At 42.4% G+C, this 27767-nt stretch overlaps 1 protein-coding gene across 2 annotated transcripts; it reads left to right on the top strand.

Annotated features, from left to right (window-relative positions):
• The first annotated feature begins 763 nt into the window (after positions 1-763).
• On the top strand, positions 764-24172 carry LOC311225469 (selenoprotein T2-like). 2 transcript variants are annotated; one of them, XM_084310754.1, is made up of 6 exons: positions 764-1107; positions 2175-2285; positions 6131-6257; positions 18388-18475; positions 19108-19260; positions 19948-24172. In XM_084310754.1, exons 1-5 carry the CDS (start codon positions 866-868, stop codon positions 19227-19229), a joined length of 690 nt encoding a protein of 229 aa, XP_084166880.1. In that variant the 5' UTR covers positions 764-865; the 3' UTR covers positions 19230-19260; positions 19948-24172. The 2 variants fall into 2 exon arrangements, with proteins under 2 accessions (XP_084166880.1, XP_084166881.1); XM_084310755.1 differs by having other exon boundaries at positions 19108-19264.
• Positions 24173-27767: the final 3595 nt, after the last annotated feature.

The following is a 27767-nucleotide window of genomic DNA, read 5'->3' as shown; positions in this document are numbered from 1 at the left end:
TGCAGCACCCACTCTCCACACTTTAGATCACACAAACACACTTTACACTTTATATTTATTGATAAAGGATTTGCACTACAACTCGTACACCTACTGTGAATTGTACCTAAATTGCACCTCGTCCCATTTCTGCCTTGCACTATATAGTATTGTATATTAGTACACTGCACAGTATTGTATATTGTATGGTAACTACGTCTATTCTGCATCGAACATTGTACATATGTCTAAACTGAACACTGTGACCTCATTTTTTACTTCTAATTTTACTATGTTATTTTATTTCATACTTATCTTGTCTTGCACAGTCTCTGGAGCGTAACAGTAAGAAGCATTTTGTATAAAAGTATTCTGTACTTCTGTATGACAAATATTAAAGAAACTTGAAACTTGAAACTTGAAACTTTCTCAGGTCTGCATCCCCTTAACAATTGTGTGTATTGAACCGTACTGTATTGTACCCATTCTGCAATCTGTTAAATAAAGTTTTCATTCATTCATTCATTCATTCATTCATTCATTCATTCATTCATTCATTCATTCATTCATTCATTCATTCATTCATTCATTCATTCAGACAAGGCAGGCGGTGACTACACTGAGGAGGGGAATTTGACAAAATGGACACTGTAGGAGTGCATTAACTCCAGAAGATGGCAGCAAACGCAACAATAAAGGATGCAAGCTGCCGTTTAAATAATCCCCAGAGAAGAAGAAGAAGTAGAATGACGTAGAGACAGACACAAGGCGTCAGACCATTTCCCACAGCAGTGGTGGGTCTCGCTTCGTGTATATGGACTCTTCTCGTGAACAACAACACGGTAAAGAAGACAACAACCGTTAATCCCGTAGCCGGCCATTTGCAATGGCCGAATACACTCAAACGGGTATCTTCACGGCCTTGCTGCTGTTCACGGTCGTCACGGTGCGAGACGTGTACGTCGGGAGAACCGTGAGTCAACAGGAGGAGAGCCTCCACCAGCAGCACCACCAGGAGGCCCCTGAGAGGAGCCTCGGCGCCGGGTCTCACAGCCTGCGGGACGCCGAGCCTCTGAAGCCGGGCAAGCACACCCTCTACACGGGGCCCGTGCTGAAGTTCCAATACTGGTAAAGCTGGTAGCCTATTTTTTATTTTTTTTTGTATTATTATTTGTTTATTATTTATTTATATTTATTTATTTATACACGTGTATATAATTGCAACACAGTCAATGAAAGCTAGCTATTGTAGCTTAGCTTAGCTTAGCTTCTAGCAAACAGGTGCATCTGCCAACCTCCAATGTACAGTTTCTTCGTCAAATGTATATACTCTCTTTTTTTAGACTCTTTTTGTATCACAAACAGTACTGTATTTGTAAATCTGGTATGTCATAAATGTATAGATGTAGCAGTACTGTATCTGTATGTCATGTATGTCATATATATTATGATGAATTGAAAATGGGGGACCCTGATGTAAACGAGACGAAAGTCTTTCTCTGGTCTGCATCCCCTTAACAATTGTGTGTATTGAGCTGTACTGTATTATTGTACCCATTCTGCGATCAATCAATCAATGCAAGCTAGCTTTAGCATTTTCGCTTGCTGCTAATGCTAGGTAATCTTATTAGGGTAGCAGCAGGTCACATACTCACATTATGCCTTTCACATAATTATGTCTGGAAGAATGAAACTGCTGACCTCTCCATATACTGCAAGCTTGTGTGCCAGGCGAAATATTATGTCAGTAGTGTGTCAGGGGATGATGTTGAAATATTATGTCAGTACTCAGTAGTGTGTCAGGGGATGATGTTGAAATATTATGTCAGTAGTGTGTCAGGGGATGATGTTGAAATATTATGTCGGTACTCAGTAGTGTGTCAGGGGATGATGTTGAAATATATTATGTCAGTAGTGTGTCAGGGGATGATGTTGAAATATATTATGTCAGTAGTGTGTCAGGGGATGATGTTGAAATATATTATGTCAGTAGTGTGTCAGGGGATGATGTTGAAATATTATGTCACTCAGTACTCAGTAGTGTGTCAACTCAAAATATACATTCTTTGTTAAAAATTACAGCTAGGTTACAGTTAAAATGACAGCTAATATTAAACATGAAGTCTTTAGGGAATGCATGTTGTCAGTGGAGGTCTTGAGCCTTTATAGAATCAAATGGTGTGTGTGTGTTACAGTATTTCCTGAGGGTACAGCAAGGTGTTCCAGGAGTACGCCCGGTCTATCAACCAGTTGTACCCGGACATCCGAATTGAGGGGGAGAACTACCCTCCGACCCCTTTCAACAAGTAGGTAGTGATGGCCTTTGGATTTAGTGTCCTGATTATTACCCACACTTGGATGAACTCCCTTGTTCTGTACAATGGAATGTTACTGGTATCTGATATTGGGCCACTGACAGGCCAATGTCAGGCTTGTCACGCGTTATAGACATATCACCAGGGGCGAGATTTCCACTAGGGACAGGGGGGACATGGCCATCTCACTTTTTAAAGTCAGAAAAATAACATTATATAACGTTAATTAAAGACTTTTTCTGTGATGTTTGTGCAATGGCATGTTGAGAGGAGTATGGCTAATGAAGAAAAGTGTGGTTAAATGGAAATTGACGTGGGTATGATTTGAGCTTCGTGTGCGTTCTTCACACGTAAACATTTCCCATCCCGTAATAATTGTGTGCCCCCCCCCCCCCCCCACCACCACTTCTCAAACTAAAGTTTCGCCCTTGTATATCGCATATATTTAAGAGCCACATGTAACGTGTCAGAAACCAAAGCGACACAACCTGAATTTCTGCAATATTATTCCCACGTAGTAGGATGTAATACCTCATTTATACTGTGACGTCAAAGGGATTGCGACGGTTGCAGGGAGCCTACCGAGCTCCCGCAAGCCTACATGCAACTGGCCAAACGTTTAACCTGTTAAGTCTGTAGGTCCCCCCCCTATAGGGCGACCCTGCTTTTCTTTATCATAAATCGATCAATAGAGACCGTATTAGATCCCCAATTATCATATCATGGGGTATCATTGGAAAGCCACACTCATTGGCTACAACCCTGTCCAAAAATGTTCGAGATCGCCAAATGATTGACGGAGCTAGAGCCCCCGGAGATCGGGGGTGGTAAATGTGTACTTTGGCGCATGCCTCACATATCGGCATGTAACTCGAGAACCGCTGAACGGATTTCGTCACCTGAAAGGGCAATTGACGGGTAACAAATAGGGCTTTAATTCTATCTATATATTGTATTAAAAGAAATGCACACCCAAGCCGCTAGAGGTCGGCAAAGTGGCGCGTCACGAATCGTCCTCATGAGGGCCCACATGCGGGACCTTGGATGTTAAGCGGTTAATGTTTTTTTTATTTTATTTTTTTGTAGCCAAGAGTAAAGACCATAACCCTATCAAAACAGTAGTCAAAGTAGGGCTGGGCGATATGGCAAAAAATCATATCACGATAACGATATGATAATGTTATCATATTTCTCTATCGATAATTATTAGTAAACATTTTTTTTGTTTTTGTTTTTTTATAAATAAATAACAGATGTATGTTTATTTTGCAGCAATTCTTTGTCGTTGCCGCCATCTTTAGTGTTACATCCCCTCACACTCCAGTTCTCAGGCTGCAGCTGGTTTAAAAGCGAAAGAAAAACTGGCTTCTCTGCTGGCTGTGGCTCCAGGGGAGTTGAACAGTTCTGGCTCTGCTAGTTCATTTTCGATCTTTTGGCGCTTTTTTGGTGGACAAACCACCGCACATGTGCACCGTGACTCGTGACTGGAGTCTAGCTCTGCTAGCACACATAGCCTACTGTGTACAGATGGTTTCAAACTGTATTTTAAATTAGAAAGCAAACTAAATAAATGGACGAGAGAAAAATAAATCTCAATTTGGTCAGTATTGTCATTTGGACAAGCAAAGCCATTACTTTAAGTTGCAGGCAAGAAAGACAAGTCTGTCCACTGTCTCTGGTTTTAAAACTGTCCTGTTGCAGGTCACAAAAAAAAGAAAAAAAAAAGATTTTTCGATTTTTCTTTTTAAATTTTCCATATTCGATATCGATTATTAAAATATATCGCGATATTTATCGTTATATTGCCCAGCCCTAAGTCAAAGTGTATATTTTCATTTTTACCGATGTTTTAGACGATTGATCGGAAATACGAATTTATCGAAAAAATGCTAATTATATCTCTTATCGTAAAACCGCAAGGAAATGACTAAATCCTGATTCAACCCTGCCGTTAAAAAGTGGAGCCTTTTCCCTATCCATAGATGTATGATTTGGCCATAATAAGGTCAAGTTCAAGGTCAAATATGAATTCATAATTAAAATCGATTATCATTTATTACTGTATCTACAAATCCTTCTGTTTAACACTTTGATTGCCGGGGTTAAATTCATAATTTACCATCCCTCGCCAGCCCTATTTAACATGGAGAAGTTCCCCTTCTTTGCAGGGCTATAACTTTTTAAATTCTATTGCTAAATTGCCATTATTATGGCCCATTCAATGTCCTATATGTATTGTTCAGGGTGTAGCAACGTTAAACCTTTTCATTCACATATTCATACTAAAATATGGTCTAAAGTATAAGTATGTTTTTATCGTTTTCTGCAGCTTTCTTCAGAACGTGATTTATAGCCCTAAATGCATTATATTGATGATCAAATACAGTTTGGTAGGAATCTGTGCAAGATAAAAAATGTCAACTGGATGTGCTTCTAGAAGTTTCTACGTATCATCTGATGATGACCGGATGGGCGGGGGATCGTTTATAATTCCGTGGGCAGCGTTAGATGATTCATCCAGAGTGGGTCATATGTTCATCATAGCAGTTTATATCGAACACATTAGAATATAACGCTGAATCTTACCGTGGCTTTCTCGCGCCACTGGCAGATGAGCGTGGAACAGAATTTTTTTCTATTATGGGATGTAGAAATGCCCGATCCATTTCCAGGTTGTATAATAGTATATACGTCCAAATCATGTTGTTTTTTCGAGTTATTTGCACCGATCGATGTTCACTGTATCAAGACGGGAGTCTCTCTAACGATAGCGAGTGCCCGGACCACATATGGATGAGCACTACCGGTTCAAAGGTTAATTTCCGGTTGGCGATCTGCCGATCGGCCACCAGATGGCGCTCTTGAACCGCTAGAGAGTTCAGTGGAGCTTTGCAGTGTGTCTCAGGGCTCCGGAAAGGAAATATGATTTCGATGACAGATTTTTGAAATATTGACATCAAAGACGAGTTACGGCGTCTTCGGCAGAATGAGCATGGCTAGGAATGACGTGTAAACTCGTTCACGGCGATCATAGTGTTAATCATCTTCCAAAATCAAATCAAATCAAATTTATTTATAGGGCCCGACAACACACGTTAATGTCCCCATGGGCCGTACAGGTCTTCTTTAAACAAGTCAAGAAGACAACATAACAATAAGTCAAGAACAGAACAAGAACACCATAGGGTCCAAACATTTTTTAGATGAATGCAAATAAATGAAAGAATGCAAGCACTCCCAGACATACCCCACGCGAAGGTAAGGAAAAACTCACTAAAACCTAACAATAGGGAAAAAAAAGCTCCACAGGCAATGTGGAGGAGAGAAACCTTAGAAGGGCCGTTCAAGGGGGGATCTCCCTTCTTAGATGTCGGTGATAGTAGTGTTGCAGACGGACAGTTGGTAAGCATGCACTCATGTGTGTGGTTATTAATTTGCTTAGATTTTTTTTACACTTGATCTCAAGGTGTTGAATGAGCTCAGTGAGCCAAATCAGAAGGACCTCAATGTTTTCATGGTGTTATTCACCGGCACAGATGCAAAAATAAATCATCATTTATATTCTCCTTTTCTTCATTACAATTTACTCAAGCCTAGTAACAGACACAATATTTCTGACACTGGAAATACATACCCCCAGATCCCTAGATGTTCCTAGATACAAGAACATGCTAATTGACCTTGCAGAAGTGGAGCAATCTTCCATTTACTTAGGCATGTACCTTTAGGCGAAATTTCTGAAAATAGGGCTACAGCTTAACAGGTTTTAACTGCGTGTCAAATCGATGCGAGCTGCACCCAGCTCAATGTTCACCATTGTCCTTCCTTCTCTCCAGATATCTAGGTAACTTCTTCTCCTACTTCAAGCTGCTTGCCATAACCCTGATTGTGTGCGGCCAGAACCCCTTCCACATGCTGGGCCTTGCTACCCCCCGTGCCTGGGTCTGGAGCCAGGAGAATAAGGTGAGTTAAGGTTGCTTTATCATGGCTGTTGTATTTTGCATGTTTAATCAGGTCTGGCCACACATGATATGACATTTACATTTAGTCATTTAGCTGACGCTTTTATCCAAAGCGACTTAGTAGAAGTAGAAAGCTTTATTGTCATTGCACAATACAGTACAATGCGATTGGTTTGTGCAGCACCTAAAATAACGATACCTACATACCCACTCTACCACACAACACATCCATGATGTACCCATAGACACACTACCATACATACATAGACACTGGCGCCGCTCTGATGGCTGCCTTTCTGATCGCTCCGACGAGACTGTGCTTTATTTTGTTAATTTTTATAGTATTAGGAGTTTTATTTGCACCAACTGTTGGTGCATTATATGTGTATGACCGTCAGTCAATCATTGACATTGGATTAAGAAAAACTTACCGTTTGGATTGCTCTCTGGATCGGATCGCTGAACAGCAGAAATGGCCCGCCGAGATCCTTTGTTATGCCGGCCATGGCCAAGACGCCAAGAAGCCGCCGCGAAGACGAGGAAAGAGAGCCGGGGTCCGGAACAGACTGAGGTCCAAACGACACAGAACCACATTGCCCAGCATATTGTTGGCCAATGTGCAATCGATAGGAAACAAATTGGACGACATCAGAGCAAGGATCCAATTCCAGAGGGACATTCGGGATTGTAACGTCCTCTGTTTCACAGAAACTTGGCTGAGTCCAGATGTCCCGAACCACGCAATAGAACCGGCAGACCATTTCTTCGTTCTCCGCAAAGACCGGACGGCAGAAGAGTCATTAAAGAAGAAAGGAGGCGGCATTGCCTTCATGATAAACAAGGAGTGGTGCGATGTAGGCAACACAAAGGAAATGTCTAACCACTGCTCCCCAGACCTGGAGTTTATCACGATAAAATGTCGACCCTTCTTCCTCCCAAGAGAGTTAACGTCCATCATCCTCATCGGAGTGTACATTCCACCACACGCGAACACTGAGGTCGCACTTTCAAAACTTCACGACGAGGTAAACAAACTCCAGGCAGCTAACGTTGACGCGGCCATTTTGGTCTTGGGGGATTTCAACAGCGCGCGTCTTAAAAAGGTGCTGCCGAATTTCTATCAGCATGTGACCTGTCCCACCAGAGGCGAGAACATATTAGACCATGTATACTCGCAATTTAAGAATGGGTACAAGTCACAGGCTCTTAGTCCATTCGGTAAAAGCGATCACGCTGCAATTTTTCTTTTGCCTAAGTACAAACAGAGTCTCAAGCGAACGCCGGTGGTCTCGCGAGAGGTTAAGCGTTGGGCCGTGACGTCAGTGGAGTCACTCCAAGCAGTGCTGGGAAGCACAGAATGGAGTGTATTCCGTGATAACACAGCCAATATTAACGAATACACCGAAACGGTGATTGACTATGTCTGTACTCAGGTAGAAGTAATAATCCCCACCACCAAAATTAATATCTACCCAAATCAAAAGCCCTGGGTAGACAAATCCGTCCGTGAGGCTCTGAAAGTGCGCACATCAGCATACAACACCGGGCTGGTGACAGGCAACATGGAAGAACACAAGATGGCAAGATACAACGTAGGGGTGGACGGTATGGTCTAAAATGTATATCACGGTATAATTTGAAGCATAGACGGTAACGGTATATATCACGGTATCATCGTTTTTGATAATTTTTTTTTTTAATTTTATATATATATATTTTTTTTATAAAATATATATATTATATAATTAGACTTGTACTGGTATTATCTGCGAGACATCGCCACCACGCAACAAGCTCCACTGTCTGTGTGTACTCTAGTAGCCTCCAGCTACGGCCAGAATTCTCCGGAGCTGCACCTGGACCTATACTCGAGTAGCCTCGAGCAGAGCTACGGCCAGGATTCTCCGGCGCTGCACCTGGACCCTATTGTATTGGTATTATAACGTTAGCAAGCCCTCAGCTCGAATACGCATCGAATCAGTGTTATAAGACATTGATATCATGAGCTATCTGTAGCTACTGCATATATAACGTTAATACAACGCCTCAGTGAATTATTTAGTTCAATGGGACATTTCGTTTTGAACGGTGAACTAACTTGTGTTAACGTGAGCTAACAGGTAGCATACACGTCTCTAGTACTAGACTTTGTGGAGCGTTTGTTGATGTCAGGAGCTATCGGTAGCTGGCCGACTAGATACCGTTCGGTTAGACAATGCCCCATCATGTATTAAACTAAAAGTGAATAGTTGACTGGGTCATTTTGTAACGGTAGCTAAGCTAACGTTAGCTCAGGGAGACGCCGACAGCTCCCGTGTCCCGTCCCACTAGACTACTAGACCCGTGTTTACATGCGTGCGGTAGGGGCTGGCACGCCCACTGCGCCAAGCCTCCTAAATAACTTTTTCCAGTTCGCACATATCTATTATCTATGACTAATTCTATCTATTTTTAGGGGCAAATGCCAGTGAAATAGTCGCGCTGTGGTTACATGACGTCATTGCTATTTTAGAGCTGCACTACCGGTTACACGGTATACTCAAAATCCATACCGTAGAGCAAATTCATACCGTTTATACCGTATACCGTTTATACCGTCCACCCCTAATACAACGTCAGGAGAGCAGTAATAGAGGCAAAACGGCGTTACAGGGATAAAGTTGAACTTCAGTTTGAACAGGCTGACTCTAGAGGCATGTGGCAGGGCCTCAGAACAATGACAGACTACAAAGGAACCCCCCTCAAACTGAACAGTGACATCTCCTTAGCAAATGATCTCAACTCCTTCTATGCGAGGTTTGAGGCTGTGAATAACAACACCAGCCTACAAACCACGGCAATGGGGGGGGGGGGTCTGCTGATGGAGACTCAGTGTTCAGGGTAACAGAGCATGAGGTGAGACGGATCTTTAAAAAAGTGGATATCAGGAAGGCAGCAGGACCGGACGGCATCCCCGGCCGCGTCCTAAAAGTCTGTGCCGACCAACTGGCCCCGGTATTCACTGACATCTTCAACCTGTCCTTGGAACAGGCCGTCATCCCCACCTGTCTGAAGAAGTCCACCATCATCCCTGTACCCAAAAAATCTACGCCCGCTTGCCTCAACGACTACCGCCCTGTAGCCCTCACCTCCATAGCCATGAAGTGCTTTGAGAAGCTAGTGAAGGGCTACATCTGTTCCTCCCTCCCCATCAACCTGGACCCTCTGCAATTTGCATATCGCCCCAACAGGTCCACGGAGGACGCCATAGCCCATGTGCTGCACACAGCAGCATCACATCTGGACAAGAGGAAGGGGAACTATGTGAGAATGCTGTTCATCGACTACAGCTCAGCATTCAATACCATAGTCCCCTCCTAGGCCTGCCACGATAACACATTTTGCTGGGCGATTAATTGCCCCCGAAAATATCGCGATAAGCGATATTATTGCGACCGGTTAGAGAATTTTTTTTTGGAGAAATTTATTTTCCAAAACTTTTATTTTGAAGCCCACCGCTCCGTCTTTTCCGGTGTTTTAGACTTTTATTTTGAAGCCCACCGACCGGACCGGAAGTATTGTTGTAATTATCAGGTACTTTTTTAGTCCCTGCTCTGTCGTGGTTCCAAGCGAGTGAGATGCATGCATCTTATTGGTAGAAGTGGTACCAGAAAAGTCACGTGAAACACTGCAGACCACTGATTGGTCAGAATAGAGTGTCACTCGTTGGATAGTCTGAGGGAGTCTGAACGAAAACAGAACGCCGCTATCTTTAATGTCTCGCATAGGATTTCATAATCATTATGTTTGCAGCAGGCACAAGTGCAATAAACAAAGGATACAGTCACTGTATTCTGCCTCATTTATTGATTAAACAAAACCGACATCAACACAATTTGCCACCGAGCGGAGAGTTTAGTCTCGCAAAAAGATCGCTGACTTGTTAAGGCTTGTTGTTAGGTTAGGTGCTAATGTTGTGCTAGCGTTTTAGCATGGCTATCGTACATAGCGTGATCAATATAACTCGCTATTGATTGTTTGTATGAGTAACGTTAATGCTAGTAGAATAGACACAACGTGAGTCTCGTTAATGTTGTTATTGATTGATTGAAAACTGTGTTTTACTCTGGCTTGCCAAGCTCATAGCCCCTTTCGTGACTGTGATGAACCGAGTGAATCCACAGTCACTTGCTCCTTAATAGGAAACCAACCTAGATTTACCATGAAGGACTGGTTCTGGCCGAACCGTTCGTTATACAAGTATCACAGAGACATTTCAAATGTACTCACAGCCAGCGGCCCGCCTCCCAACACGGACAGTGACTGAGAAGGGGCACTGGTTCCGCCTCAAACAAACGCGCAAATACAGTAGCAATTAATCGCGCCCGTCAAAATCATTGCATTCATTTTAATTATCGCAGCAATTAATCGATTTATTGCTTATCGCGGCAGGCCTATCCCCTCCAAACTCATAGCCAAGCTCAGGGACCTGGGCTTGAACTATGACCTGTGCCAGTGGGTCCTGGACTTCCTGACGGGCAGACCCCAGGTGGTAAGAGCCGGCAACTGCACCTCCTCATCCATCACGCTCAACATAGGGGCCCCCCAGGGCTGTGTTCTGAGCCCCCTCCTCTACTCCCTGTACACACATGACTGCGTAGCACAGCGGAACAACAACACCATCATCAAATTTGCTGATGACACAGTAGTGGTGGGCCTGATCTCTGCCAACGACGAAAGGGCCTACCTGGAAGAGGTAGAGAACCTGTCACAGTGGTGTCAGGAGAACTGCCTCTCCCTGAACGTCAGCAAAACAAAAGAGATGATTGTGGACTTCAGGAGGTCGGGGGTCAAGGACTACAGCCCCCTCAGCATCGACGGGGCACCAGTTGAGAGAGTGAACAGTTTCAAGTACCTCGGAGCCCACATATCCGAGGACTTGACATGGACCACACACATTGACAGTGTTGTGAAGAAGGCACGACAACGCCTCTACTTCCTCAGGCGCCTAAGGAAGTTCCAAGTCAGTCAGAAGATCCTTAGGAACTTCTACTCATGTACAATAGAGAGCATCCTGACCGGCAACATCACCTCCTGGTTTGGGAATAGCACTGCACAAGACCGTAGCAGACTACAAAGAGTGACACGTTCAGCCGAACGCACAATTAGAGGGGGGCTTCCCACCCTCCAGAACATTTACAACAAGCGGTGCAAGGGGAAGGCTAAGAGAATTATTAAGGACTCGAGCCACCCGAACAACTGCCTCTTTGAACTGCTGCCGTCAGGCAAGCGATACCGGAGTCTTATGGCGAGCACAGAAAGACTCAGAAGGAGCTTCTATCCCCAGGCCATCAGGCTGCTAAACGAACAATAATCGCTAAACGAACAATAATCACTATGCAACAACCATCAAATGCACACAGCACACACACCCACAAGCACACACTCACTCAAACAAACAACACACTGCAGCACCCACTCTCCACACTTTAGATCACACAAACACACTTACACTTTATATTTATTGATAAAGGATTTGCACTACAACTCGTACACCTACTGTGAATTGTACCTAAACTGCACCTCGTCCATTTATGCCTTGCACTATATAGTATTGTATATTAGTACACTGCACAGTATTGTATATTGTATGGTAACTACGTCTACGAACATTGTACATATGTCTAAACTGAACACTGTGACCTCTTTTTTTACTTCTAATTTTTACTATGTTTTTATTTCATACTTATCTTGTCATGCACAGTCTCTGGAGCGCAACAGTAAGAAGCATTTTGTACAAAAGTATTCTGTACTTCTGTATGACAACTATTAAAGAAACTTGAACTTGAACATGTGTTGTACCCACACTCACTGACACACCACACATTCATGTACTCAAACCCTCTGCTACATATGCAGTTATTCACAGGAACATTAAAAAGGTTTAAAAAAAAAAAAAAACATTGCAAAATCATCACAGTAGAAAAAATATATTGCACATCAGCGGAAAATATTGCACAAAACTAATACCATTATTGCACATGTCCCCATGCATTAAAGCGTTCTGTCTCCAGATGGATTTCAGTCTTTTTCTTTTTTTTTTTCAATTTGATTTGGAGTCGAATTGGCTACCTGGTATAATATGAAAAAGGGCATTTTGACCAATTCTAACCAATCAAACGTGAGCTTGACGCACACACACGCTGCTCCCAGTGCCCTCCCCCTCACAGACCCAGACCCGTATAATTTGCACCGAAGATAGCAAGCGTGCAGGTCCTCTTTTAACACCAGTACTGAAGCATTAAACAATGGCCCAGTAAACTATTCACTTTAGTTTACTACACGAGGCGTTGTCTAACGTTATCTAGCTGGCTAGCTGATAGCTCATAACATAATTGAAATTCGTTTTTGAAGCTGTGGCTAACGTTAGCTAGCTACCGATCTTCGGGTGGCTAACATTAGCTACCTAGCAACTGTAGCTTGCTAATACGGGCTGTCCTGGCTGGCTAACTTTTAATTCGCAATGGAGTGGAGCTAACTAACTGTACAAATCGATGTGATTGGCTGAGACTGTATTTTGTACGGTTGGCTGCCTGGCTGTTGTGGATTCGGGTAGCCAGCTAGCAGCTAACATCAACTCAATGTCAACACTATGTTGACACTCTGAGCGAGTTTGCCGGCAGCAATGTAACAAACAATATGGTCCGTGCTGAACCATTATCCCCAACACATAGTTCAGTGTGTGAATAATGTTGAGCCACCACAAAAGATTAATCCAAAGTTTAATATAGTAAGAATAGTACTAGGCTATATTATAACACATCTTTGCAAGTAGATTACACTAGCAAAATGCCCTTTTGACATGTAACGTCACGGTGACCAATTGCAGCCACTCTTATTGTCTGGGACCAAATACGGCCACGCCCCACTCCCAGCAAAAAGTGGGAATCTCTAGAATGGGTTTGGGGCGGCGCTGTATACGGAAGTAGCTCTCAAGGTGACGATTAGACAACACTTTTTTGTTGTCAGTAGATGGCAGCATTGGTTTAAAATTAAAGGCTGAAAATGTTGAGAACTACAACACTGCATTTCCCAAGAGCGTTAGCACAGGTCGCAGGTCACTGGGATGGGTCTATATTCTCCGACGTGATCTGAACAGCGTTAAACTATTACTGCAACCTCGGTATAGCGACCGCGAATGGTCAACTAATTATCTTAACAAAAGTGCGCTGGTAGCATTACATATGTTGTCTAAAGGGGGACATATGGTACAATTTAAGATTCTAATGATAATCGGCATATAAAGGACAAGATAAAGCATCGTTAATTTGTAAGAAACCTCAATGAAAACGGCGCAGGGTGCTATTGTTATGAAAATGTGATAGAATCCTATAAAAATGTGGACGCACTTGGCCTACGTTCCGTTAGCCTACATATTCATAATCATGAAAGTTTATTTGGAAGTATTTTATATTCTGTACTTAGTTTTAAAGTGGTCAGACAGTTCCCTCTGTGTGTAATACAGTCTTCACACATTCATAAATAACACTTACAGAAAAGCTTATTGTGCACTGTAATACGTTTTGTTCAATGGGGGATTTTTTTTATGTACCGAATACCGTGAAACCGTGATATTTTTGCCCAAGGTTATCGTACCCTCAAAATGTCATACCGGCACATGCCTAGTTACACTATAGGCTACACTACTAGGTCTACACTATACTATAGTTTAAGGCTACTTTCGCTGTTTTACTGCATTACAGTACTGTTATATTGTCGTTTTTTTTTTATCAATACAAAAAATATATTTCATATATATTGTTGGTGCTCCTTACATTTAGGTGGGTGCTCCTACATTTTTGCTGGTGCTCCCAACTAAAAATGTTAATTTCGTGCCCTGCATAATTTGAACTATACATAATTTCAACTATAGACAATACATAATTTGAACTATACACAATACTGAATTTGAAGTGAACTATACACGATACTGAATTTGAACTATAGACGATACATAATTTGAACTATACACAATACTGAAAGGTTACAGTATGTAGATTTGTTTATTTGTATGACAAAGTCAGTCAACCCTTGCAATCAGTTTCATTTAATGAATTGAAAACAGCATTGATATTACGTAAAAGCAAACTGGCAATAGAAAAGATGTTCAAAATGATCTAGTTTCCTTAAAACGCTAACGCTATTAAATAAAAATATATAGTGGAGGTTAAAATAAGAATATGACTTGGCCTGAAAAAGTTCAGTCAGGAGTCGGGAGATTTTTTTTTGCTTTAATCCCTGTGTCCCAACATCCGTCATATTGCACATACAAGTATATATTATAGTGAGGTAGATGTGGTGGCAATAGGGGGGGGTGATGATTGTTCAGTTCAGTGATGGCTCTCGGGTTGTACAAGTTGTGTACAACAAGTCAGCAGGAAGGGTACAACTCTGGCAGCTAAGGGTAAGTAACATTGTTCGTCAAACGGTGTTGAACTTGGCTGCTACAGTCTTGAGTGCATCGTAGCATAGACATATTATAGAGCCATATGAAATACATTTTTTTTTTTTCCAAATTCCGTTTTTTTTTTTTCGTTTTAATATTTCAGAATTCTGTTTTTTTACCATCAGAAATAGTGTCTAATAAGTGGGAATGAATAAATGTCCACAATTTAATAAGATATAACAGTTACATTTTACACAATATTTTTCAAATAATATTGTGACAAAATAAAAATACACATTTCAAGTGTAAACAAACGATAGATACAGCTAGCTACTACTGACATTATCACAATGTAAGTAGCCTAGCTATATCTATTCTATTGTGATGAAATATAGTAATGCATAATTTAGGCACCTTTAGTTTAGTTTATAAAGGACAGTGTGTACTGACAATCATTTGCATTAAACAAATGGATGGGTGCACCAGATTTAGCAAGAAGCTATAATTTCTAGTCCTGTGTACTTTATGTACTGCAACGTTACATAGCTATTTCATCACAATAGTGTCAGTGATTAGCCTCGCCCTCTAGCTGTATCTATTGTGATCACCAGGGATCATCGTTAGAGAGCTGGGCTGCGGCACTGCAGATATACCCTACTCTGTTTTGAAGCACAGTGTTTTCCCTTGTTCCTAACATGGCTGGGCTGCGGCACTGCAGATATACCCTACTCTGTTTTGAAGCACAGTGTTTTTCAGTGTTCCTGACATGGCTTTTGGAGAGTGATCTTCGCACGTGTTTTGCGAGTCCAGTCCGCGGCATGTTGACAGAATTTGCAAAACACCTTATCACCGGTCATATACAAGTCATTAGGATACTGCGCTGCTCTGAATTTAGGGCTTAGTGTGGAATTTCTTCCGACGTCGTTAACACGGAAGCAGCTAGACGCTTGGACATTGCTGCGTGTTGTGTTTAACGTGCTGTAGCGTCCCCGGTTCATGTTCGCGTTGCACCAAACGTTCCATGTTCTCCCGAACACGGAATTTCAGTCCAGATTAGGGCAAATTCTGCAATATTCCACGTTTACAGCCGATTCCATTTTTATTGCTCAATTCCGCGATTCCGTGAACACTGATTTCATATGGCTCAGGGCTCTACAGTGCGACCATATTACTCTCATTTGCCCCTAATAATATGTGTGTGCGAACCGGAAAAATCTATTGCTTGCACGGTGTGCGAGTGAAGATTACAACCTCAGTCGTACTTTTTTCTCTCCGCTGCTAATCGTTCAAAAACTACAAGTCCCACATTGCACTCAAGCCAACGGTCCAATCACAGTAGAGTGATGTGACTGGTTTCAAGGGAAATAAAGGAAATGACCAATCGGAAGCTCTCATTTGCTTTTTTACTTCCGGACAGTCCGCCATTGCCCTAAGCGAGACTTTTCCGAGACAGTAACATTAAGTTAACTTATTCTAGTCTTACCAATAGCAATAGATTTTAGAACACCTAGATTTATCGATAGCAATAATAGTAATATAACGTTAATGCAACAAAACGAATGCCTTGCTTTGTTAATCATAACGTTGATGCAGTAGCGTATGTCGTTGTGTTGGCTGTAACGGACATGAGGATAGCAACACTGTGTACAGTACACATTAAAATTGCGATTATAATCAATTCTAACATTTTCAAATCTATGCAGTTAAATTTTCCCCTTAGGATCGATGCATTGCGATGCATTGTTACACCCCTACACCAAAGTCACTGGCCCACTGTGCATGTGTGTATGCTAACTTGGCTAGCGTTATCAACAGCAGAGGTGGGTGAAAGCGGTGTGACGTAATTGGCAGAATCGACTGTCAATCAATGGTCTACCTGACACGCAAACTCATAAACAATGTTTCTGGAGGTGTACATTATTTCAATAGGCAACCCTGAAAGGATTATTTTTCTAGAAGAGCAACACTAGCCAAAACATAGGCATTGTATGCATAAAAGGGGCACAAACTAAAGTTAAGTGACTGTTACTTTTGTAGCAGTAGTTCAATGTCACTGCCTTTTTTATTAGGCCTAGTTGTTGTCCTACAACTTTGCCACAGTAGGCATTAATCACTTAATAGTTAAAATGTCTGTCCCATTCCCGTTTGCACACGCAGATACACACACACACAGTGGGCCAGTGACTTTGGTGGTATCTGCTATTGTGTCCCATTTGCATACGCACGCACGGTACAAATATACATTTATTTAAAAAAAGAAACTCGCCAGAGACCTCACGATACGATACTATAGCGATACTTGCGTCACGATACTAAATATATTGCGATACGCTGAGTATTGCAGAATTTTCTTTATTTTTATCAAATTTAATTTATTACCTTTTTTCAACTGCAAAGTAAAACTGTCAACATGGTATTTTCTCAAGCAGACAGATGTAAACACTGTAATCTGTGTTGCATGTACCTGACAAACTGAACTGTTTGTATTACAGTCATATTCCAACTTAACTGAATGCACGTGTGTGTGTGTGTGGACTACTGTACTATTACAGGTATTGAAATGAACAATGTATTTTGATTTATGAATTTATGAATAATTAAATATCGATACTTACAAAGTATCGCGATACTACTACATATCGATTTTCACCCCACCCCTAGTAGCAAAGTGCATAATAGTAAAAGACAGTACAATATGAATTAATTAATCGTTTATTTTGAACAATATAAAATAATGAAAAAATACAAAGGTAATTTGCTGTGAAAGAACATTTATTTCCCCCTAGTCTTTAGCCTTTTATATATCAACCACTTGTCATTAGTCCTGACTCAGATACATAACCAAGTACACCTTCAAAACACAATCTTCAAATGTCTTCCAAGTTCCAACAAAATCATCTACAAATCAAGTTGATATACAATCATTGCTTTTAATGAGTAATAAGTGTCCGTGTAACTGTCCATCCAGTATCTCTAGAAAGCAAAAGCTACATGCTGACAAAATGCTCCCTCCTCTTTCCCTCCTTTCAAGAATCGCTCTTGGATTTTTCGTATATAAGCCACAGAGACTGTGCAGGCAGAGATAATAACAAGTGTCTGACTCTTAGTCTTAACCACCAAAACCTGCACGGACTACAATGTATGATGTATAATGCCAGTTAGGGTATACTGCACCTTGTGTATACTGTTTACTCTCTTACTGATAATATATATTCAGGTTAAATAATTCTATTGCCTATATTTATTGTAACATTTTTATATTTTCTTTTATATAAAATGTTTATCTTTTAGGGATGTTAACAATTAATCCAAGATCGATTGCGTCATCATTAAGGATTTACTTGAACACATGTCATTTACTCGATCAAACAATGATATGTTACAATGTTGTCGGTATCTTATTACATTGTAGCCGTCAGTGGAATGGTGTATTTTCAAAGCATGTTTCAATGAACGGATAGAGGGCGCAATATAACTATGACGAGGTAGCGACTATCTCCGTGTCTGGAAAATAAGCGAGGGGGGAAAACACGAGCGACGGCAACATGCAAAATGAAGCAGGCTAAGAGGAGCGTTGATTTTGAAAACTTACTAACTAGGGTTATGCAAACATGGCAGAGATGGTAGGGTGTGCTATTTGAACACTCTTGTGGAGAATGACCTAATTATTTAACTAGGAGCAACCCTGTGTGTTTTCTTTTCACAGATCTTTTCGTGCCTGATGGCGTTCTTCCTCAGTAACATGCTGGAGACCCACTTCCTGTCCACGGGGGCATTTGAGATCACGCTCAACGGTGCGTCCTCCAATCACAGGGCTGCTTCATGGACGGCACCAGCAGCCTTTTCACAGCAGCCATTTTGACTTGTCATAGATGGGCAAACAAAGGTGTAAACGTAGATATAATGAATATTCTACATGGGTTACACTTTTCTTTACCCATCTGTCACCATGGTTGTTTTGAAAAGGGTTACGTATTCATAGTGTTCTCATGGCGGTTTTGTCCTACAATATGGCACAGTTAATCTGGCCACACTTGGTCATGTGAATCTGCAGGGTATTAAAAAAAAGTCACAATTCTCAATGTAAGGCCTCAAAAGGTATTAAAATGTTTTTGGGGGGGCTGTCGGGAGATTAAATAATATTAAATATATGAAATGTTTTTTGTATTCAAGTCATTGTTTTTTGCGGGGCTACTTGGTGCGTCTGGTGAGAGCTTGTATGGAACTCGCAAGAATTAAAATTGGCATGCAATTTAACATACATTTTATTTATTTATTTACCCTGTTCTACCCATTCTCATCTAGATAAAGCTGAAATATCAAACATTGAAAATTATACATGATACACTTTTTTTTTTTTTTTTTTTTTTTTTTTATAAACGAGACGCAGTGATTGATTCTCTCTCTCCCTCTTTCTGTCTCTCAGATGTTCCCCTCTGGTCGAAGCTGCAGTCGGGGTACGTTCCCAACATCCAGGAGCTGTTCCAGATCCTGGACAACAACATGAAGATGACTCAGGTGGACCAGATGAACTTCTCCTCGCCCTAGTGCTGCAGACCGGATGTCCACCATGAGATGAGTAGGTAGAGAAGCGCTTCCCTTAACATGTTGAGGTCTGCAATTTGAGTAATTAGTTTATAGATTTTATTTTATTGACTCACTTCCTTTCTATGCTGTGAGTCTGTGGTGATGGTTGTAGATAGCTAAGACCTGGGATATTTAATTCTATGGTTGTTGAATAACAACAATTTGACAGGGTATCTGCAAGGTATTAAAAAGTATTAAATTCATAATTCTCAATTTGCACAGGTATTACATTTTTGGGGGGCAGTCGGGAGATGAAATCATATAAAATGTTTTTGTATTCAAGTCTGGTGACGGCTTGTATGGAATGTGTGAGAATTTTAATTGGCGCACAAGTGCAGCCGCCAGTTCAGTGTCGCTATGTGTTTTTCTTTTTTTTTGCTAGTATGGTTGTGAAATTGGTATTAAATCTTGCTCTAAGTGTTATTAAAAAGTCTTAAATTGAACTTGTTGAAACCTGCAGATACCCTGATTATAGATTGTAATTAAATATAACTACAGATGTGCTTCTTGTTGTTTCTGTGTCCACCTACCAATCGTGTGATCTCGTCTCTCTCTCCTCTTTGTGTCTCTCTCTCTCTCCCTCTCTGTGTCTCTATCTCTGTCTCTCTCCCTCTCTGTGTCTCTCTCTGTCTCTCTCCCTCTGTCTGTGTCTCTCTGTCTCTCCCTCTCCTCTCTGCAGGCGTGTTGTGTGTAGCGGTGTGTCTTGGGTCAGAGGGACCGTCTTGCCTGTTGGTCTTTATGAAAGCCTGGCCGTAAAGCAGTTTCTCTGTGTGGCCCGGCTGGATGTCCCCTTTAACCACGAACCAAGTGCTCCTCCTGCCCCTGGTTACACCACTACGTCACCGCCGGCCGTCTTTAGGACATCATTACGACGGCGCTAAACAACCACCCATGATTCACCAGTCGTCTGCTGTAACGGAGCGGGGCGAGGTTGCTCCTCAGAGCCCTGATCCCATGTCAGTTTGGCGATTTCTATCTAGTGGTTAATGTTGCTGTAAGTGGTATTTCCTTTGTTAAAGTAAGTGGTCTACATGTTATAATGGTGGCTCTACACTCAGACAGCCATCACTGAAAATAGATTTTCTGGAATCCAGTTCCCACTTGATTCAATCAGGAGAGAGAACGAATAATACGAAATCAAAAAAAGATTTTAAGCAAAACTAGCTTGAAACGAGTATAATAATCTGCCAGCAAATTTGGCTTGGCAAGATTTCTTGAAATGACTAAAAAATAAATCTAGGGTTCTCCTGATTGGATAAAGTGGGAACAGGATACCAGAACATTTATTTTGTGTTTGTACTACAGAGTGCAGGGACTGGGAGACTCGTGTTACTGACCAGACACTCTATATATCAGTGATGGCTGTCTGAATGTAGAGCTACTTAACACTTATTTTAACAAAAACATACCGCTTAGAGCATCTTTAATTATAACCCCTTTTTACACCGACCTAGTTACTCAGGAATAACCAGTGTCAGCTGTCTGTATAAAAGGAAGGTTTTATTTATATAGACTGTGCATTTACATTAATCATTGTTACATGAAAATATGTTTGCACCAGATTTAGCAGAAGCTAATTTCCATCTGTAGTCTGTCGCAACTTCTTCCTTCAACCAAGGAGCGTGAACTGGAAACTACTTTCAAAGGAGACAAACCTTCAAAAAAATAATGCTCTTTATTCATACAATTAAAACCAAGGTGTTTTAGCAACATTCCTTTATCAGGGCTACATGGCAAAGAAACAACAATACCCATATAAACTGGCCTCCACTGGGAAAATGCCCCCCCCCCCCCCCCCAAATTGATAACGGACCAATCAGAAAATGGGTTACATAAAATACGTAATATGTTTTTCATCGCTGAGTCCAAACTTATTTTCGTTTGTACGGTACTTTAATACATTTGAATCTTTTGGGTCAGTCTGTTTTTAAAAGGGGTATTAAGAGTCAACTGACCACTAGTCGGCGCTTGAGGGCAACTTCACCCCCAAAGCGCCTATAATCCTCACTGCTGGGTCAGAAATGAAGTGAAACCCAGCCTGTGCTAAACTGACCATTATTCACACGGTGGGCATTTTGCTCTCAATGACGTGCTCCGGTTTTGGGATTTATTTTCCGCGGCTCTTATCTGCAAAATGGCCGCCCCGCGTCAATATGGGTCAATAGCCGCTTCGTCCGCCTGTGGCAACATCCAGGTGCGTTCTGGGTCCTCTTCCTCAGGCACCGCGGGCCCAGCAGCCGCCACGTTCTGCGAGTGTGAAGGGCTGCAGAGTGCCGCATGAGATCAGATCTGACGTCTTAACTATCTGGCCCTGTTCTAGTCAACTCCTCACATTAGACGACGATATACATATATTTTTTAAAAAGAAGAAGAAAGCTATTTAAAAAAAAAGGCTACTGTGCCGTTTTTTTTTATTTGTGTCCTTACTACTGTATAGCCGGCGTGATTTAGTCTCTACAGAAGATGGGCTTTTATTGCACTGCTGTTTTTACTCCAAAGGGCTTTCGTAACATGTTGAGCCGTTCGACGGGGAGCTTAGGGTGAGGTTTCTAATGCGTCTAGAGCTCAGCTGGCCACGGAGGAGGAGGGTGGCGGCCACTTCAAAACCGCCGTCTTTTAGGTCTGAAGGCAAACCTCTCGGCGCTACGCAAACGTATATATCTAGTAAATAGTAGGCAGCACTGCATCGGCTCTCAGGCCCTCTCATTGGGCTCTGTGGTAACAGGCTTAGTGTTTTCAGGAAGCCGTTATCGTTTCTGCTCTGTGTCAAAACCTCCATCTGTGCCCCCGCCAGTCTGTCTGCCGAGGCTAAATCAGGCCCTGGTCTCCTAAATGCGTCCTCGCACCAAGATCCTCTTCCCAGTGACACTGCAAGTCTCTTAAACTTAGGGGCCAGGATCTGAAATGTCTCACGGACAGCGCTGTCTTGATCCACCCCGTGGCAAGCGAAAGGAAATATTTGCAAGTGAGCTTCGGGTCCTCGAGGTTGAGAGTGGATTTCTCACACGTACTCGTGCTGCTCGATTAGGTTTCATAATGTTTTGATGGGATAGTGTGTGCCGTACAGCGGAGACTTGTCGGGAGGTGAGAGCTTCGAGTTGAAACTCGCGACTAGCTGAGACTCACGCCGTCTGGTTGTAAGTAAGACGTCGGACGAAGAGGAGGAAACCACGGCAACGTTTGGCCTTATTCACCTCGCAGCCGTCTTTATTTTCATATGTTTCTTTTTCAGTGTCTCCAAAACGTGAAAACTACAATGTCACTCGTTCGTTTGTTCATTTAGTCATTCGGTCGTCTTTCGCTCACACTTAGCCGCTTTTCCCCCTAGTGGCGACTCGAAGGCATTGTCGCGTGTGTCCTCGTTTAACATTGAAGTGAAGGGGCTCTTCCCAGTCGTAGCCCCAATTATGGCGGCAAAGTGAATAAGGCTAATTGAGGTCAGCTCCCCTGTCTCTCTCTATTCTCTCTTCAGAGGAAGGAGATGAATGTTTTGTATGAAACTTACCTTTCTCAATCAATTCGAAGTCATTTATTGCTGTCATTCTGTTGCCCAAATTGAGAGAACTGGTGTGGAATAAGAATACCAATATCTGCTTGGATCCTTTGCAACGAGGCTCTCTAACCTCCACACGCTATACTATGTTTACAACATTAAGACTTTTTATCATCTCGGAACCTATTTCATTATAGATGTGTCAAGGGTCCCCTCAGATACTGCCGTTGTGCAATCTGTTACACAAGAGTTGATATGAGAGGTGCTGTAGCTGGTATCTGATGTCGGGCTCGTTTATTACAAGATATCTGTATCACAGAATCTCCCCAGTACTAAAGACCCGGCACCAGGAGCTGTATTTAACGTGTCAGAAAGCATAGCAACTTGTTTTTGTTTTTTTGTTAGTTTTTGTATTTTTGTCACAGAAATGTGTTGGATAATCATGTCACTAATGGTGAAAAATAAGATATCTCGGATCGTTTTAGTTCAGTGATCCCAACCTAACGGTCTGGGCTACGCTGCTCAGTAGTGGATTGGATCGGTACTCTGGAAAAGTGATGGGTGTGTGTTACTGTGTTTTCCAGGTGACATGCATTAAACACATGCACAGTAGCTAAACCTAGTGCATTTCCACTCCTCACAGCTAGGGGCACCCTTGTCTGATGAGATCCAACATCAACACTCCTGCTCTTGAGAAAAGTGATGGAGCTGGGCCTGGTTCTGGCATGTCAGTGGCTGGATCCAGGCAATGTTAGTTCAAATTTAGGGGTTTAAAAATGCTTTAAAGTATTTTAATGTGCATGTTCTTTCTGTAATAAGCGCTCCCATGGATTAGACTTGTCCATGTACGCATGGAAAATTTATATTTGGGGAAGCTGGCCTGTTTTTAAAATGCAAGCAGATTCTGCTAACTCCTTGTTCTTGGTTGCAATTGACCTACCTCAAACCCTGCCTTCTTCTTTTGATCGTCCAATCACCACTGTCGCTTCCCTTCGACAAAAGCCACCGCTGCGATAGGAGGATCAAGAAATGAGGGCCGGCCTTGAGTTAAGTCAATTAAGGATTCGGAGGAGCGTGACCCAGATATTGACCAAATTAATCTTGAGATTGTATCAAGTTGAGCGCCAAATAACCCTCTACTTCTTACTGGTTGTCTTACTGTAGCTGTCTTTTTGTGTGAGTTGAAAGAATTGTCATTATAGATCGCTTGGATGTTTTATGGAAGAATGACATAATAGAAGTTTGTTTTACATTTGTAAAGCTCGTATTGGTGAATTTAAGTGGAAAATGCTACTTCCCGCAGCTTTATTGCGTTCAGAATGCACACATTTATTAAAGCTGCAATGACTATTTCCTGACCACTAGGGGGCAGCAAGTCACCACTGTAAATAAACGTTTTTCCCCCAAAAAACTGCTTTACTGGCACTATCTTGTAACTAAGAGAAATGACAAGATTTGGACTACAATACATACAACTTTCTCTTGGGCATTGCCTGGTTGTTAAAGGTGCTATAGATAACGTTCAGCCACTAGATGTCGCACTAGAGCACCAGCATGTCATTTATCCAATCTGGTGCATTCCACGTGGGGAAATGGAAGTAGGGAGGGGATGCCTGTACGTTAATGCCAAGCAAGCAGTGCAAAAATGCTTCCGCATTCGTCACCGCACGCTAGTGCGGTAAAGCGCCCTTCTTTTCAGACAAATGCTACCGTGCGTGCACCGGCGGCGGCGTGCTCGCTCAGGTGCGTGCGTGCGCCGGCGTGCTCGCGCGAGGTGCCCGCGCATGCGACACGAGCGGAGCTCAATATATATAAGTCACCGCCCCTTATTCAGTATCCAACAAATAGCTCAATTGGCAAGGACACATGGCTGTGGATCCTATGGCTTGTTTGCTGGCGAGTTCGAATCCCATCGAAAATATTTTTTAACGTGATTTTTTTTTAACGTGTATTCTTTCGCCGATTAAGGTTAGGCATTGTTTCGGAGTTGGTTAAGGTTAGAACGGTTAAGTTTAGGCGCTGTTAAGGAGCTGGTTAAGGTTAGAGTTTGTCAAAGAGAATGGCAATATAATTTCTATGGTTAAGGTTAAGGTTAGGCATTGTTTCGGAGTTGGTTAAGGTTAGAACGGTTAAGTTTAGGCGCTGTTAAGGAGCTGGTTAAGGTTAGAGTTTGTCAAAGAGAATGGCAATAGACAGCCTATTTCCGCGAAAATGAAAGGCGCATTACTGCATGCCACTACGGTAAATTTTTGCACTGCTTGCTTGGCATAAAGCTACACGCGGAGGGGATACATGTTAACGACATACATTTTGGATCCGCCAAAATAAATTATGAATGAATCCATAATTTTTTTGTGGAAAAGCAATACTTTTATTCCCCACCTTTCTGAAAGCTCTGTTGATATATACTTTTTAAATTATTACTCGACATAAAAATGTTATCTATAGCACCTTTAAACAAGGTAGGTAAATACTTCACCTACAATCATGACACTGTTCTGACTGCACAATATTTATGTAATCAAGAGAGTCACTGGAGAATCTTTGTTTTTAAATGCATAGGTTTATAAAATAAAGCAGAACTAAATCATGGGCCAGGTTTTTCTTTCAACATAAATGATGGTATAACAGACTGGCTGCTGGTGGCGTCAGGTTCATTGAGTAGGACACCATGACGAGACCTGGTCTCGCAAGAAACTGTCAGAAACTAGTTATTTCAGCTTTGAATTAATTACTTGTCGTTAAAGCACTGTAGTGAACTGGAAATATGGTACTAGCAAAACCCCCCTTTGAATCAAATTAATTTACTCTGGCTGGATTTACAACACTACTCAAGATCAGATTTTTTTTTGTCTGACCTTTGTCAATTAGAGCTTCTCTCCGCCATACCTTCCAAAACCCCACATTCCACTCCATGTGTTGCCGTTTTTAAAATCCCATCTGTGCAACGACGACAAGCGCTCGAGCTAGCAAGCTACATGCTTATGATGGAGAACTTTCACAAAGATTTTGATTGTGCACTAAGGCAAGCCTGCTTGGTTCAAGCAACACTTGCACGTTTGCTGACTGGTCTCCCCCCCCCCCCGCACTATATGGATGGCTAGTGTGACGTCACGAATTACTTCCGTGTCCACTAGCATGTTTACTCTAATGCAGCCAATGTAAACAGCAATGGCTACAGCCCAGGAACCGGTCACCCTTTTTACTGTGACATCCTACTTCGCCGACTTCTCAAAAAGGGTCTCAACTCGTATAACTCAAACCGGGGGGGGGGGCGGTAGCGGAGGAAAACGGTAGTAAGAGACTGTTTTGTTGACATGATTTCTATTGCTGCAACATGACGGGACACAGCACTGCACCATTTTGCTGCCTTTGAATATCCCGTCTGGAAGCAACAGGACACGGAAGTGGCGTTTTGGAATAAATGTGATGACGTAGCTCCTATAGCCATCCCTAAGGGCGCCAGTGGCGTCTATTCTTTTACCGACCCAGTTCCGTGTTTGTGTTCTGCATAATACATTCATTAGTGGGCCATTCCGCTACATCAAATATCCCTTTTAATACCGCTTTCACAAGGTGTATTTCTGCTATTTTCTTGTTCTCTTGAGTTGAAATAAAGCGTTTATGATGTCGGTTGGAGTCAGTCGCTGTGTTCCCGACAGAAGGGGTTGACGTGGAACCAGGGTTCGCACAAGGTCCTTGACGTGCTTGAATTTTGACGAATTCCTTGAAAACAGCCAATCTTTCTTCAGCCAAAGGTGCTTAAAAAGTCCTTGAAATTCAAATCAACCATTCGCATTGAAAGTTTTGTTCATCCATGATACAATTGTTTTGAATCAAGAAATACGTTTTTTTAATCTAAAGTGTAACTAATTGTCAGAAATTGGGTTTAAGCCATAAATATTGGTACAATTTTGGAGAAAAATAGAGCTTGAATTTCATTTTGCAATGTCTGGCTGAGACCACTTATCGATATATATCGATAACTGCATGATATCGATAAGTGGCGTCACATATCGATATATTTGCATAATGTAAAATATAAATAAATACTTTATACTATACTAAAATACTAGGTCTTGTGGCATGTTTTAGTTAAAACATCCCCATTTCATGTTAATTCAGTTTAAATAATAATAAAAAAAAATAATACTAATAAAAATATCTATTTATCGATAATTTGGTCCCGATTTATCGATTCTTCCAAATAACATCGTCTCAGCCTTAGTACAGACTCTCTTCACCCGGCCGTAGCGTGGCAGAAGGGGGTGACGTGGTGGAACAGGTAGCAGTGGGTACAGACTCTTCTCCCGGCCGTAGCGTGGCAGAAGGGGGTGACGTGGAACAGGTAGCAGTGGTACAGACTCTTCACCTGGCCGTAGCATGGCAGAAGGGGGTGACGTGGAACAGGTAGCAGTGGGTACAGACTCTTCACCCGGCCGTAGCGTGGCAGAAGGGGGTGACGTGGAACAGGTAGCAGTGGTACAGACTCTCTTCACCCGGCCGTAGCGTGGCAGAAGGGGGTGACGTGGAACAGGTAGCAGTAGGTACAGACTCTTCACCCGGCCGTAGCGTGGCAGAAGGGGGTGACGTGGTGGAACAGGTAGCAGTGGGTACAGACTCTCTTCACCCGGCCGTAGCGTGGCAGAAGGGGGTGACGTGGAACAGGTAGCAGTGGGTACAGACTCTCTTCACCCGGCCGTAGCGTGGCAGAAGAGGGTGACGTGGAACAGGTAGCAGTGGGTACAGACTCTCTTCACCCGGCCGTAGCGTGGCAGAAGGGGGTGACGTGGAACAGGTAGCAGTGGGTACAGACTCTCTTCACCCAGCCATAGCGTGGCAGAAGGGCGTGACGTGGAACAGGTAGCAGTGGGTACAGACTCTTCACCTGGCCGTAGCGTGGCAGAAGGGGGTGACGTGGAACAGGTAGCAGTGGGTACAGACTCTCTTCACCCGGCCGTAGCGTGGCAGAAGGGGGTGACGTGGAACAGGTAGCAGTGGGTACA

The sequence above is a fragment of the Notolepis coatsorum genome (genome assembly GCF_963971535.1).
Source record: "Notolepis coatsorum genome assembly, chromosome: 3".
NCBI lineage: Eukaryota > Metazoa > Chordata > Actinopteri > Aulopiformes > Paralepididae > Notolepis > Notolepis coatsorum.
Note: the sequence above shows the minus strand (reverse complement) of the source record. Positions and strands in the feature narration are given on the sequence as shown.